We start from the raw sequence: 16,170 nt of genomic DNA, 5'->3' as shown, positions 1-16,170 counted from the left end.
AAGCCAGGATGGAATCAATGCACCCAAATTATATGGACTAAAAACAGAAGGGATGAAGTATTTCCATAATAAGGGTTAGTTGAGAAGAACTGGATAATGAATAGGAAACAACAAGAACAAGAAGAAGAACAACAACAATGAATGTACACCTTACGACTTAATGAAGAGACTTTAGAATTCTAGAGTTCTTTCTTTCTTTTTCTTTTCCCTTGTGAATTTGCTTTTGGTTTCTTCATGTAATCCTTTACACTAGGGGTCCCCAACCCCTGGGATGTGGACCGGTACTGGTCCATGGCCTGTTATGAGCCGGGCTACATGGTAGGAGTGAGCGGCAGGCGAGCAAGCAAAGCTTCATCTGTATTTGCAGCCACTCCCCAGCACTAGCATCACTGCCTCAGCTCCACCTCAGATCATCAAGCATTAGATTCTCATAGGAGCACCAGTCACTGGTGCCAAAAAGGTTGAGGACCACTGCTTTACACCATTCAAAATTTTGATCTTATTTCTCTAATGGCTTTCTTATTTATGATCAAAAGCTTTTGTTCACAGAATTTAATATCTAGAAGGGAACTTTGGGATGGTTTAGTTCATTGTCCTTTCTTTTATTGATGAGGAAATTAGACCTAGAGAGGTTAGATGATGTATAAAGTTTTTACCACAAGTTACTTAATGATAGAACTAGGACTAGAATCCAGCTTTTCTACCACCCGGACCAGTGTTTTTGTGGTTAGCCTCAGAGGCTTTTGAGGTTAGTTTGATTTTTGAATCTTATGTGGAAGCTATTATAACAATTAAGTTTCCATGGGGCCTGATCTCCATACGCTGACCATCTTTACTCAACCCTTCCCTGACTGATGGCCCTGAAGCAGTTCCAAATTGAACCCCATTTGAAAACCACCTGTCTAAGAGAGTCATGTCAACTGTTATGATGTCTCCCGCAGATGAGTTTCTTTTGAGATATAGGAACAAGGCACTGGAGTCAAATAATCGAGGTTTAAATTTTAGCAGTGTATGTCTTGGCCTAGTTGCTTGACCTCTCAGACATTTATTATACAATGGGAAAATGAAACTCAGGGCTGCAATGTTTCCTGATTCTGGGGCATGATTCACAATGTATTCTGTGCCTTGCACAGAAGTGCTATTTACATGGAATACAAACCCTGTGGTACAGAATCGAACTGAGAATCAAATGACATAATATATGGAAAGTACTTGGCACAGTGTTTGGCTCAAGGTAGATGCTCAAAGAATCTCTCTTTGGAAACTGGAGAGAAGTTGGTAAAATTATTAAAAGTTGAAATGAGAAGCTGAGAAAAATACAGATGATGTTTTTTATCCTGGGGAAAGATCATCATCTGTGAAAGATTTATAAAAGCTTACTTCTTAACTTGCTATAAAAATTTTATTTTTTGTCAGGTAGTCTGAAAAGTGGTTCAATGATACTTCTATTTTATATGTCTTACAACTGAATACAAAAACTTCTATTCTTGAAAGTAGTTCTACATTTGTACAAATAACTGAATATAATCCTATAAATATCTGTCAAGTCTTATGAAATTAAATGGCAACATTAGAAAGATACATTTATTAAATTCAAAAGTTCTAACTATTTTAAATGTTTGTTTTAGCTGATTCCAGAAATTTCCTCCTTGACCTGGTTTACCACCATTGTGCCTTTGGTCCTGGTGATAACTATGACAGCTGTCAAAGATGCCACAGATGACTATGTGAGTATTTGCTTTTGAGCATTCCTGATGTCTCAGTTTCAAGTGTGACCTCTTTGAAATACAAAATAAAGATCCATTTGAAAATTTGGAATGAAGTTCTTTTGGTCAATAAGATATTTGATGATTAATACAAGTCATAGAATAAGCAATGATTTGAATAATGACATCTTTGGAATAAATGTCTGACTTCTCCACATTGTCTTATCAGGGAAATAGTACTCATTTAGATGCATGAGTTCCCGCAAATTGGCTTTAAAATTCTTATTCATTATAGTCATACTTCATAGAAGAATAAATGGTAGAGTAGAAAGAAAGAAAGAAGTTTTGGAGAAAGACACCTTATTCTACCATGTTCTAGCAGTGTAACATGAGGCAAACTACTTCTCTGAACCCTTCCTTGTCTATATAATGTGGCCAATGACATCAGCACTGTTGGGAGGACAAAATGAAATGTTGTGCATAAAGCACTTGGCTCAGAGCCTGGCTCGTAGAGGGTACATGAGTAATACTATTTCTCTGCTCTCTTCCTGTACTGGGCAGTTCCATTCTAATCCTTCATATCCATTTCTAGGGTAGAAATTATCAAGAAGAGTCAGCCTGGGATTAGCATTTTTAATCCTTTGCCTCTATCTGTTCTAATACCAAGACCCCTTGGCAATGCCTGAGCAGAAGTAAGAGTGCCTCGTGTTAAGAACCCGAGAGCGGGCTGCTCAGTATTCAGAGAGTGAACTGATTTGTCTTTTCTGTGATGCTCTGCTAGTCAATTTAGGAGACTCTTTTCAGGGAGATACAGATGTGACTAAATACCAAGTCTGATTTTATCTCTACTGCAGTTAAAGCTTGAATATGCTTTTATTTTTTGTGACAATATGTACCAGTTCAACAAACGGCTATCTTTATGAGTCAGGGTCTTGGCAGGAAACAGATGTCGCTCTAGAATAAAAGGAATATTGGAGAAAAATTAATAATGAGGGGACCATTTACAAAGGGTGTGGGTGAAGAAAAACACGTAGGATAGCTACATTAGTGGCAAAACTACCTCTAGGCCTGAAGGGGAAAAGGAAGAAAGCAATTACTAGAACTGGAACTATAGTTGAGGGCTTCTTGCAAGCAGCTGGGGCTGTCTATAGAGGAAGCAGCCCCTGTTAACCCGGCTTGAAGGAAGCCAGGGAATTTCACTTTCCTTTGACACTCTGATCTCTGCCAGTGCCACCTATTGGCCAAGCTCCACCAGAAGCCAGGGTACAAGACCATGTCAGTCAGCTTCCCCTGGCACAGGGCAGAGGAGAGAGGGATATGTGTAGATATGGAAGAGCAAACAGAAAATATCCAGTACCTCTGTCAAATTATGTACTCAGACAAAATAGTTGTTTCCATTTCTATTGTTCTGTTGGTGGGGAGAAGATTGCATACCAATGATGGGCTGACTTAGTTTACTCCTCTACCAATATTATCAACTTTTCCCATGTCGACAAATGCCAAATATTTTATTCTTCCTGGTAATATCTATTACTTACACCTGGAAATCAGTTTAATTGTATGTACTGGGCACAGCATAAAAGGAAAAATGGGATGGTTTTGGGAATGATGTTGAAAAAGGGAAGGACTGAGTGAAGCAATTTATATATTGTAATATTGATATAATATTTTGAATATTTTTAAAAGGAAAAAGCACTAATCCTAATGATTATGATCTGCGAAGTCAGATTTATGTTTTCTAATATAACCCCTTGTTCATCTGTGCCTTTAGGCTAATTGGTTGAAATAACACCTTATACTCTTGCCCATTTCTATCTGATCTTGGTAGTTCACATAGAAAGTCTTATCTGAATGGTTGCTAATTTATGAGTTTAGTAGAGGGCTCATAATATTTGGATATTCTTCTAAGCAATAAAAGATGTTTACATTACTGGAATATACAATAAGAAATAAAATCAGTTGGGCATAAAAACACAAATCCACACCAAATGTGGTTCAGTATTTTGTTTTGATTTTGTTTTAAATACTCAGTATTTCATCAGATCACTGTTAACAATTAAAATTTCTGAGAATAAAAATACATGTTGTTACAAGTAATTTCATTACTTCAAAGAAATCCATAAAACAGAATGAATGATGTTCCAATAATGTATTGGGCACATATGTGAGAGAAATGGAAGTCCTCATTTTCTATCGAAGACATAAAAATTAATGTATGGTTTTCTCTGGAGCTATGTGGCAGAGTAAAGGACAAATTGTCTTCTTAGAAGCAGCTAAAACAGTGTGGGAATTGGAAGATCATGTGGCTAGACTTGTTCCAACGGTGACATCCAGAATGAGGTTAAGTGAGAAGGGTCTTTATTCAAATTTAGAACACGCAGAGCTGGGTTCAAGGTCACCACAAGCTGTGCTCATTTTTAGACCAATAGTGATATTGTCCAAACAGATGAATTCAATGTACTTTCAGTATCCTTATCTGTGCTGACAAATTATGATTTAATATGTTTTTTCACAAACACTTTGATTTTCAGTTTCGCCACAAGAGTGATAATCAAGTGAATAATCGGCAATCCGAAGTGCTCATTGACGGCAAGTAAGAAATGCATTCTTTGGGTTATTTTTAAGATTTCTGGGACCACAAAACAGGTCTTTACAATTGGTAGATTTCTCTTTTTAATTTAACATCTATTTCTTTCCACTTTATTAAAAATTGCAATGTAAGCCCATTTTATCTTCATGGTTCTTTATGCTCAACAAATGCTTGTGCTAGCCATTCAACTTCTACTTTAAATCCCTTTGGAGTTTATCTTGTGGAACACAGACATATGATTGTCACTTTTCATTTCTAGATATAATACTATTTAGAACTGGTATACATGTGATGTCTTGTATTTGGTAGGTGTTTCATAAGTACTTGAATTATTTAATTAGGTAATTTTGGGGAAATATGGCTAAAGAGACTTTGACACATTACTGTATCAAGTGATAGTGATAAAAATTTTGTATTCATTTGGTAGTTGATTTTAGACTAGATTATCTACCACAGTATAGATTTTTTTCATTGCTTTTAAATTCATCCATCAATAAAGAAAGAAATATTTATGGGACTGGTTCTTGAATCTAAAATGCTTTAAAATGTGTATTTATAAAACAACAGAAAAAACACCTCTATAAAACTTAGCAAAAAGCTAAATTTCAGATCTTCATTCCATTGTTTCTTACTCTCTTCGTCCCTCGCCTCCCTTTTTTTTTTTTTTTTTTGGCTAATAACATATGGCAAAGTATGTTCGAAACAATGTACTTAAAACTGGTAGTCAACCACATCTGCCAATGATTTTGAATTAGTTAGATACTATGAAGAACATAGTTTTAAAAGGAAATATCATAAAACACATTAATCATGTGAGATGGAAAATTCCAAGAAATGAAATATATCAAGAGGAGATAGGTAGCCAAAACAATAACTGGTAGAATTGAAGTAATTAATCACTTCCCATTACCAAAATGTTGACTGATTACTAATAATGTAATGAGTACACATAGTTTTTCTATATCAGATTGTTTTAGGAAATGATGTTAAAAGCACAGTGAAACCATAGGTGTACAGATAGAGCCGCTGAAAGTGTAATCCCAGTGTGACATGGATAAGCCATAAAAGATGCCTGGAACCATATGGTTTATTTCCAATGTTGGCAGGTTTTGAGTTGTTGCCACTATAGTAGGATGTTTAAAAGCATGTGTTTTGCACTCAGAGAGACTTTAATTATGAGCTTAGTTTTGACCCTGAGTAATTCTGTGATCTTGAGCAAGTTCTTAAGAGGTGGTGACTTTTGTAAGCTAATGTGGTATATGGCTTTGTGCTGTACTGTTGCCTGCTTTGACTCTCTCAGACTTGCAATTAGATTGACATTAGTTCTGACTTGCAATTAGATTGACATTAGTATGATTTGACTAATTCCCCAAGGAACACTTGATAATCAGTCTCATTACTTCGAAGTAGCATCTCCTATAAAGTATGTTGAAATATGTATAATTACATAATAAATTTGAACTAGTTGGCCTAAGCATATCTTTTAATGTTTCTCAAATTACTAGTTAAATTTTGTGGTGCTATCAGGGCAGTAATAGATATTGAGGCCTCTACCTGGAGGCCATGGGAGTAATCCAATGACTTAGATGTTTAGGAACTCGATGACTGTCTCCCACACATGCTAACTATCATTATCATTATTATTAGAAGTAGCATTAGTGTTACTTTCTTGCGGTTTCGTTTATCTTTTTGTTGAGTCCTTATGAGATAGCATCTCTTTGTAATTCAGTATAGTGTGATTTCTTAAGAAGCTTTGTTGCTGATGCTGTAAAGTTGAAGGGAGAAGCACATATCATTGAGAATGGAGTATTCTTTAGGATTTAGTTAAAAATCAGGCAAGAGTTTTCATTTGTAAGATTACCTACTACTGTGAGCTTCTCTAAGACATCTCTTGATTACCTTTGTGTCTTTTGAGACTAGCACAGTATCTTTGAATTTCCAAACTGAACAGTTACATGTATCCTGGTCAAGAGGGCAATCTACCAGAGGAGCTTGATCTGTGAAATTTTGTAGTCTCATCGCTAAGCCAATTCCAGCAGTTGGGGTGGTGGTCTTTGTGAAAGGTACTCAGGCTATGGAGACTGGCTTTTGTTTTTTTTGGGTTTTGAGAAGTTGGAGAAAGCAAATGAGTTCAGATCTGAGATAGCTCATGGAGCTTCAAGTCCTCCTTGGAGCTGGTGATTTTAGAGGATGCTGTTGGGTCCTCCTGGATCACCACTGTCTTTGTATGCTCTCCCCCAGCTCTTGTGTATTGTTTCTAAGGGCTTACTGGAGCCAATGACTGATTGGTGCTGGACTAAGAAAGAGCAGCATCCCTGCCTCAAGTTGAACAAGCTCTGAGGTGTAATTTTCACCCCTGAGTACCCATGAAGATCAGGCCGAGGATGGGACTTTGCCTGAGATCACACCCTTGTGTGGCTTCTTCTCCCTTGTGTTACTTCTCATCTCCCTTACTAGTTTCCCCTGGAAGTAGTTTTTTAATGAATCACTTGCATGTGAATCTTCATCTCAGAATCTGCTTCTAGGGAACTTGATCTAACACAATAGTTAATGCATATTTAATCCCATGGCAACATTATAGAAAACATAGGAAAGTGTATTTTGGGTCTATCCTTGCCACCTGTGGGTCATGATCCAGAATCAAGTAAAAAGCTTGGAGGGGAGCAGGGAAGTTCAGGTACTGCTGGAAGTGGGTGTCATACTGGAATTGGCACTGCCAGATACTTGTGGCATCCTTGTGTGTTCCTGATAGAAGGAATTTAGGGTTCATGCTAGGGCAGAAGCCATCATTGGCTCATCCTGGTGAAAGAGGCATAGCTAGCTGCAGGGAACAGATCCCTGAAGGGAAGTGGATGCAATAAAAGCAGCTGTCACGAAACCTGGTGTAAGTGATCACTCTGTGACTTCGGGCAATTAATTTTCCTTCTGGGCTTTAGGCCTCCCTTCTGTGCTCAGAAACAAGGAAGTTTGGCTAATATATATGTGCGGGCCCCAGTGCTTCCACATTTAATTCTCAAAACCCCAGGATGTGGGTAGTAGTGCCCCATTTTAGAGGTGGAGAGATTAAGGCTCAGAAAGGGAGTGACTTGTTTAGGGTTCCATGGCAAGTAAGAGCCTAAATTGACTTCTACCTACTGATGAAGTAATGTGTAAGTGAGGACTTATAGTCTGATCATATCTTCACTGTTTATTTTGTATTTGAAGGGCTTTGTAAACAATTATAAAAATATAAGAATAATTAAATAATACATGTAGTTTATTTATATGTTATGTGTGTGCATGTGTGCATGTGTATGTAAATAAACATATATCTACACTTTCAGTGCCTGGAGCATGGCTCATCTACATTCTTAGCACCGTGAAAGTTGTGATGCTGGACATTGTAAACCAAAGCCACGAAACAATAAGGAAAATAAACCCCTTTCTTTATAATTTTCCTTTTCAATTTTACTTCTTTGATTTTGTTACTCATATTCCTTCCAAATCAGGACCAATCTTCTGCATCTGCCATCTGTTATAATATGTGAAAGTGCTTAAGAAAGTGCTAAGAAATAGATGTTGTAGTAGACTTCAATAAAATCTTGTGGTGACTTCAGTTTTAAAATTAAGTAGGAGTAGCATGATTCCATATAGTGAAAATCAATGTGACTCTTGAATAGGAAACACACGTTCTCATCCAAGGCAAGATGAAATATGTCTGCTGACTGAATCTGTGAGTACTAATAGATTCTTCAGTGTTTCACAAGAGGAGGTTCCCTCAAGTCATGTCCTTGGCCATTGTGGGAGCAACTTGGCAGGTGAGGGGCTATGAGAAAGAGTCTGAAAGTTGCTGCAGAGGTCATCTAATTTGGTGCTCCTCAACCGGGGATGCACATTGTATCAGTGTCCCAGCCACACCCTAGAGCAATTAAATGAGGGTTGTGGAGGCAAGGCCCTGGTGTTTTTTAAAGTTTCCAAGATGATTCTAACATGCAGAGTCAAGAACCCCTAATGGCAGCCATCTCTTTACTCATTATCTGTATCTCTATGCCTGTATCTCTCTAATTTTAAGACATCCAAGGAAAGAAATTCCACTAATTTTTAAAAATATTTTTTATTTTTCAATTACAGCTGGCTTACAATATTATATCAGCTTCAGGTGTGAAACACAGTGATTAGACATTTGTATAACTTACGAAGTGATCACTCTGGTAAATCTAGTACCAATCTGACACCATACATAGTTATTACAATACTACTGACTATATTTCCTATGCTATACTCTATATCCCCATCATTATTTTGTAACTACTAATTTGTACCTCTTAATTGCCTACCTGCTTCACCCACCATTTCTCCCACCCTATCCTGCAACCAAATAAAATACTCTTTGTATTTCTGAGGTTGCTTCTGTTTTGTTTGTTTATCCTAGATTTCACATGTAAGTGAAATCATATGACATTTGTCTATCTCTGTCTAACTTACTCCATTCAGCACAGTACTCTCTAGGTTCACCCATATTGTTGCAGATGGCAAGAAAATTATTCGGGTATAGAAAAGAATGAAATCTTGCCACCCACTAATTTATTTTTACCTTTTTTGACATTCGATATTATTTTATATTAGTTTTAGGTGTATAGTATAGCAGTTAGACATTTATATAATTTAAGAAGCTATCCCCCTGATTAGTCTAGCCATTCACTAATTTTTAAAATGGTAATGAGCATTGTTTTACACATAATAAATATTCTTACAAAGGAATAATTCTATAATACTTATTTGTTATTGTAGTAAGGCTCACATTTTCAGTCAAACAGTTCACCAATCAGTAATTACTTTGCCATGTTTTTCTTTTCTTTAGAAATTCAAATTTCAGTTTTTCTGTCTTTTATTTCTTTCTTCACTATATGTATTGTTCTCAATGCTAAATTGCTTGTTGACTTCCACATATTTATGCAACTTCCAATTTCTGTTGTTCCATCCTATCAACACTTCTAGTCACATGGATTTTAGATAAAGACAGGAGTGTGGAGATCTTCTTCTACCCAACTAGGGAGCCACTAGCCAAATGTGGCTCCTGAGCACTTGAAATATAGCTGGTCCAAATTACGATGTGTTTTAAGTATAAAGTATACACAAGATTTCGATGATTTAGTACTCAAAACAGAATGTAAGACAGTCATTAATAAATTGTTTTATATTGATTCTATTTTAAAATTATAATTTTGTATACATTGGGTTAAATAAAATATAGTATTGAAATTAAATTTACCTGATTTTTAAAAACTCTTTTTGAACATAGCTACTAGAAAATTTAAAATTACCTGTGTGGTTCATATTTGTGGCTGGCATTTTATTTCTATTGGATGGCACTGCTCTATACAATGTACGTAGTTACAAGTGAGAAAACTGAGCAGAGAAGAAAATACTACAAACATGGCCTCCCAGTTCTCATTCCAGGATGCTCTCTTTGATCTTGCAGGCTGCCAGCACTGTGGATTGTGTCACTATGAACAAACAGAATCAGCATCACTTTTTCTTAATATTTTTATGTTCTTAACATCTTCTGAACTCATACTTCTGCATTGGAACAATCTGAGCTCAGAGGCTCCAGTGCAGTTACCCTTCTTTCAGTCGGAATATTTCCTGGACACTTCTAGATTTCAAATTGCTCCTGACCATCAGCTTTTTGTGCAATATATTCTACTTTACACCTTCCTGAGCGTTGGTAAACTTGGCTTAAATCTCCCAAGCTCTTTTACAGAACTGTTCCAATCACTCTCATTCAATCATTTTTTGTTTGCAAACTGTGTTTATAGGGAGAGACAAAGGCTTTTTTTATTGTCACACAGTATTGTCTGTACTATTCAAGTCTGATATTCCTAGATACTGCATAATTATTTGAAAAAGTATACTATGTCAATAAGAACAAATTTTCTCTTTGTTTAATTGACTTTTCCAGTTTGAGTGATAACTCCCATTGAAACTGGGATAGAAAATTTTGCTTCATTTTTTTTAGTACATAGCTTTTTTTTTGTTATAAAAATAGCATATGTCCATTAAGAGAAATTTGGAAAATAGGAAAAAGTAGAAGGAAGAAAATAACATTCATACTTCTACTATCCAAAAGTATTACTATTTTCTTGTATATCCTTTCTGTCTTTTTTTCCTATGCCAAGATCTCTTATAATTGTGTACATATATTTTTATCTTTCTGTTTTTATTTCATATTATATTTTTCCAATGTATTTATATTGTCTTTATACACATAATTTTAAAGGGCTGCATAACATTCCATTAAGTGCATGTCTCATAATTCATGTAACTACTTCCCTATTGTTTGATATTTAGTGTGTTTTTAATTTTGTAATATGCTTTCTTTACCTTTCTGAGTTGATGGAATTACCCTTTTCCATAAGACTGGGTTTTTGTGACATATTTATAAAACTCACCTAGGAGGATTACATAATACCCATTATTTCCTATATGAAGTAATTAGAACTTGAAGCATCAGTTCACTGATGACAAACTTTATAGAGTATTCAGGGTTTAAGTGTGAGCAGGATCAGATTGGACATGTTGACAGAACCCTGGGAGGTTTCAGTTCCATCGAACATGGGGTTTCCTGAATGGTTGGCTGTCAGACTGCCGCCATAAGTTACAAGTTTACCTTTTCTTAATCATAGCACGATATGAAAAAAAAAAAAATCCCAAATGTTCTGTTTTAAAAAAATGCATTAGTGACACATGTATATCCTCAAAAATCAATAATTTGAAATAATTTGAATGTAAGTTTTACATTACTAGCTATATAACACCCGTATATAAAGTATACACATCAGTTCGGGTCTGCAGAGTTCCTAGAGCAAATTTGCACAGCAATTTGCAGTGTAGCTAGCAGATTCTTTGGGCAGCTGTGAAGGAATTCTTTCCATCTTCTTTGTCCTGCCAGATTGCAGATATGCAGGCTAATGGTCCAAAGATCTATCATTGGCTGCTGAATTCTTGAAAATAACTGATCCAAGAGAGGGAAAATTCATGCTTGGCATTGCCCTCTGCTGGATTTGATCCAAAAGGCCAGTCTTAGGTAAAAATGGAATATTATTATTAAATATGCTCTTACTTTTTCTCCTTGAGTACCTGAAACAAAAGATACCAAAGTTCATTGAATTTAATGCATCTGAAGCTGACACTTACTTACTGTGTCTGTGTGCTTCTTCTAAGTGAGGAAGTGGGAACACATGGGTTCTGGGATTCTGGCGATCGTTCGGGAGAACTTATGAACCATATATTGTTACCTTGTCTTCATCAGGGCTTTTGGGCTTGCAATTAGAGTGGAGACTTCTGTGGTTAAGCACAAGGCAGAACACCAACTTTCTGAGTTGTTTATCTCTAGCCCACTCAGTTAATTTATACATTACAATGATAGCACAGGGTCTAGGGGATGGCTATTTAGGATCTATATGAAGAGACTGCATATTTGAAAGGAAAATTGAGGCAAAAAACTTGATTCTTCTTCTTTTAAACAATGTTAATAAAACACTCTTATGAACTTAAATGACAGTGAGTTCAAAAGCACATTAACGGGAGTAATCTAGTGCTTTTTGAACTTAGAGGAAGTTGTTTAAAAATTAATTTTTAGCTCACACTGCTAACTCACAGAAAAAGTGTTTAAAAAATAGTTTCACTCTCAATAAATTAATTTCAGTTTCTTCAATCTTGGACTGATAATTTCTTGGGCAGTTTCTGCATGTTAGCTTTGCAGATGGAAGGGTCCATTTGCCAATGGGCTGGTTTCTGTATGTGAGCTGTGACATTGTTATAGTAATCAATTATTATATTACATAAATACAATTTTTAAAGTGTTGAATTTCTAAATGATGACTATTTCTCCAAATGAGGTACATCTTGAAATAACAGGAAATTATAATACTTTCAAAACTCTGCACATGGGCTTTTCAGTGGCATCTCCTAATTTCAATTTATACAACCCAGATGTTAGTTGCTCCCTTTTTCTCCTCTTAAAGCTCCCTGAATCCTTCCTGGCCTATAACAAGCATTCGAGAGGGAGATAGAGGTGAATGAAGATTTTGTAGGGTATATAAACGAGGAGTTTTATTTCACATACTTCATAGTAAACAGTGTGAAATACCATTTTAGATTTTTCTTCCCCAAAGTTCTCTTTCTGCTGCTGGCCTTTGTAATTTTGTCCCCCATTCCGTGCTCAGTGTAGTTGACTCCAGTCTCCTTCTCTCAGTATCTGGGGCCCTCATATTATCTCCCTTTTAATACTCAAAGTAGTTTGGTTCTTCCTTGGCTTTGAACTCAAACCCATCATAACTACTCACCAAAATAGCAGACCATTCTGTAGCTAGGACCCACTTATCTTGGATGACAACAGAAGCTTAAAATATACCACATTCTCTGAAACATTTAAAACTTGATTCTCTCTCTCTTAAAAAGTAGGTTTATGTATCTCTTCTCTGATGCCATAGGGAGGAGATCTAGAATTTCTTTTGAAAAACAAACCCAAACCTAAACCGCAAAGGCCTTGGGATGGTAGAACATTAACTTTAATAATGTAAAGCCCTCTTAAGATCTTGAAATCTGAAAGCTAACAGAGATTATAATATTACAGTGAGTAAGTTTGATTTCGGTCAGAGCCCACATCTTGTCTATACCAAACTAATGTTTTAACAACATCTGTTGATTAGCTACTTACACTTTTCTACTACAGGAGCATTTTGCTTTAAATATCCTGAGATAATTTTAATGGGTTAATTTCTTTCATTCATTTTAGATTGGTATACTATCTGTCTGTTGTAGGTAAAAATTAAGAAAACTTAAAAAATTATAAAGAAAATACACAAATTACTGTTGATTCCACTACCCAGCTCAGAGTAAACTACAGTGAACTTGCAAAGGCATTTTATTGCTCCCTTTCCTCGCCATCTTTCTCCCCTTTTTTTTTTCCCCTCTCAACACTTCCACAGAACAGTCATTCTAAAAATAATTGAGATTATACTATATCCTATTGTCATGATTTGAATGGTGCCCCCCACCCCCCTCCAAAGATATGTCTGTTGGAACCTGTGAATACAATCTTATTTGGAGAAAGGGTCTTTGCATATATAATTAAGGTAAGGACCTTAAGTTGAAGTCATCCCCATAATACAATCACAAGTGTCTTTACAAGAGAAGAGAAAGGAAGAAGATACACAAGAAAGAAGATAATGGAAAAATGAGCAGAGACTGGAGGTATACAGGCCCCAATCAAAGAACTCTTGAGGCTACCAGAAGCAGAAAGAGGCATAGAACAGATCCTTCCCTAGAGCCTCCAGAGTGAGTGCTGCCCTGCCGACACCTTGATTTTAGACTTCTAGCCTTTAGAACTGTGAGAGAATAAAGTTTTGCTGTTTTAAACCACCTAATTTGTAGTGATCTGTTACAGCAGACCTAAGAAACTAATATTCATTTGTTCTTAGCTTTTAGTTCAGAGGTTCTTCTGTTTGTTCATTTGTTCATATCTTTTTTATTCAATAGACATTTATTAAATGACTACTATGTGTCAGGCAGAATGCTATATGCTGGTGATGTAAAGTTAAAGAAGACATAACATGATAAAAATCATACATATATGGTGTGCAATTGGTTTATGTCTAGAATTGCCATGATACTCTCAGCATTTTATTGTTTTTACTCACAGGTAAGGCGAGTGAGCAAAACGACTTTTCATTTCATTAAGAATATGCAGCTTTTGAAAATTCTTATCAGTGTACAGGCTCAGTAGACAAACCAATGCCAGGTGGCATAAAACCTTAGTAGGATTTTGGAACCTGGTTGGAAGTGATACCTTGAAACTATAACTCAGGGAAACATTAAACCACCTTTAAACTTGGGTAGTATTCTAAAACACTAAGATCTATTTTCTTATTCCATGCCAGGAATTTAAAAACTACTCTCTCCTTGTTGACTTTTGGCAAGGATTTGATGTACAATAATAGAAGAAGTAGGAAAAAGAGGAGGCAAAGAGCATAGAAAATAAGAGTAACGATCTCTAATTTAGATTTAAAGACTCAAAAACACCAGAGAAATTTGGGGCTTGTAAGAGTAATATTGTCAGCAAAACATGGAAAGAAAACATTGGCAATGACATTGAGGACTGGTTACTAGAGATAAGAGAGAAAGGGAAAGGATAATTGGGATTGTGATGCTAAACATTGCAGAAGGAAGAATATGGACTCTAATGATGGAGAAAGAATAGATTTTTGAAGACGTAAAGAAAACTGATAACATTTTTAAATGGAGAATATATGTGCAATAAAATATGCTTTCTGTAAGCTTTAGAAAAGAAATGAACATTTGTTCAAAATAAATACTTAGTGGATTTTAAATTTGACTAATGTCCAGTGTTAAGCCCAGTATGGGGCAGTTTCAGGGCGAAAGAAGAAAAGTGAAGTATTGAGAAATGGAATTAAGATTAGAAAGGATTTCATAGAGGAGAACGCATGACAGCAGTGAAGACCGAAGGGGCTATGTTGGCAACAGGGGATGAATTTCATTCAGATAATCTAATTTGCTCTGTCTGTCAATCACACATGGTAGGGCTTCATCAGGAACATGAAGTAGAAGTTTTATATAGGCACTGAGAGCAGTGACAGGTTTCATGTTTACCACTTGTCCATCTGTCATTACAAACCCACATTTATGTAACATTCCTCTGTACCAGCCACTATACTAGATACTAAGGATACAGGGATGATTAAGATCTATGTTCCTTCCCTCAAAGAGCCTAGAATCCAGGTGAAGAGATGGACAAATAAACAGACTATTTTATAGCAATAAGTGCCATGATAAAAGGAAGCCCGAGGTTCTCTGGGAGCACACACATGGGAGGACCCTAATGAAAGTTTTGGGAGGCTAGTACAGGGCTGTCATTGTCTCAGAATAACTTATGGAAGGATCGGCCCCCAGCAAAGAACAGTCATTGAAGAGCTAATTGAATGGTGAGGTGAGAAGGAGGGAGATCAGAAGAGGATTAGGAAAGGAGCCATGACATAAAGGATAATTAGCTCTTCATAGGTTTATTGTAAAGGGAAGCTAAGAACATGCTGGATGAAAACTATGGACTGATGAAGTAGCACAAATTCATCCTCTCCCCATCTCTTCCCTACATCTCCAGGTATGTGCTCTGATAATCATGTGGCCCAAACATGATTGCTGTCTTCATATACAAGTTGCTCATTATAGACTGTCATCTGTCGTCTTTTCTACTCCATGAGGCAGGAGGGTATTGGGGAAGCCCACCAGCCTGGTATCAGGAGGCTGAGGTCTGGTCTCAGCTCTGTCACTAACTGGCTGTGTGACTGAGATCCAAGGACCTCAGTTTTCTCAGCTATAAAACAAAGGGGTTGGATACTAGTGATTTTCAAACTCTTCTTAATCAGCACACCCCGTCTAAATATAATATTATATGGAAGCTCAATATATAGTACAGATACAAGTGTTGCTGCTCAGGATGAAACTGGAGTGGGAGGCCTGGAGCAGATGCCCTCGGCCATGCTTTCATCCTCTGTGGCGACCCCTGAGGGGCACACATGAACACCACTGATTTGTACAGTGCTTCTCCAAAAGTTGTCTGAGGACTGCCTGGGTCCTGATCACGTGGGGTGCAGATCTGTGAGCCCTTTCCCAGACCTCCAGAATCAAAATCTCTGGATAAGGGTTAAGACTCTATTATAATCATCATTCAATGAAATTTTTATGCACTCTGAAGTTTGAGTAACATTGGGCCAGATATTTCAAGGTCCCTCCTAGCCCTTAAATACTGTGGTTCTGTGACCCTCTTGAGCTTTGTCACAATGGTGACAAAGAAGGGAAGTCAGAGACTCTACA

General features: G+C 36.6%; 1 protein-coding gene across 1 annotated transcript in view; it reads left to right on the top strand.

Moving 5' to 3' along the window:
- ATP8B4 (ATPase phospholipid transporting 8B4 (putative)) overlaps positions 1–16,170 on the top strand; it is a 203,625-nt gene that overhangs the window by 53,018 nt on the left and 134,437 nt on the right. The window contains exons 5-6 of the mRNA XM_011355090.2: positions 1,629–1,727; positions 4,238–4,299. Coding sequence (XP_011353392.1) covers positions 1,629–1,727; positions 4,238–4,299 — 161 coding nt within the window. The remainder of the gene's footprint in view (positions 1–1,628; positions 1,728–4,237; positions 4,300–16,170) is intronic.

Source organism: Pteropus vampyrus, unplaced genomic scaffold (genome assembly GCF_000151845.1).
Source record: "Pteropus vampyrus isolate Shadow unplaced genomic scaffold, Pvam_2.0 Scaffold19, whole genome shotgun sequence".
In the NCBI taxonomy this organism is placed as follows: domain Eukaryota; kingdom Metazoa; phylum Chordata; class Mammalia; order Chiroptera; family Pteropodidae; genus Pteropus; species Pteropus vampyrus.
This window is presented reverse-complemented; position numbering and strand designations above follow the sequence as displayed.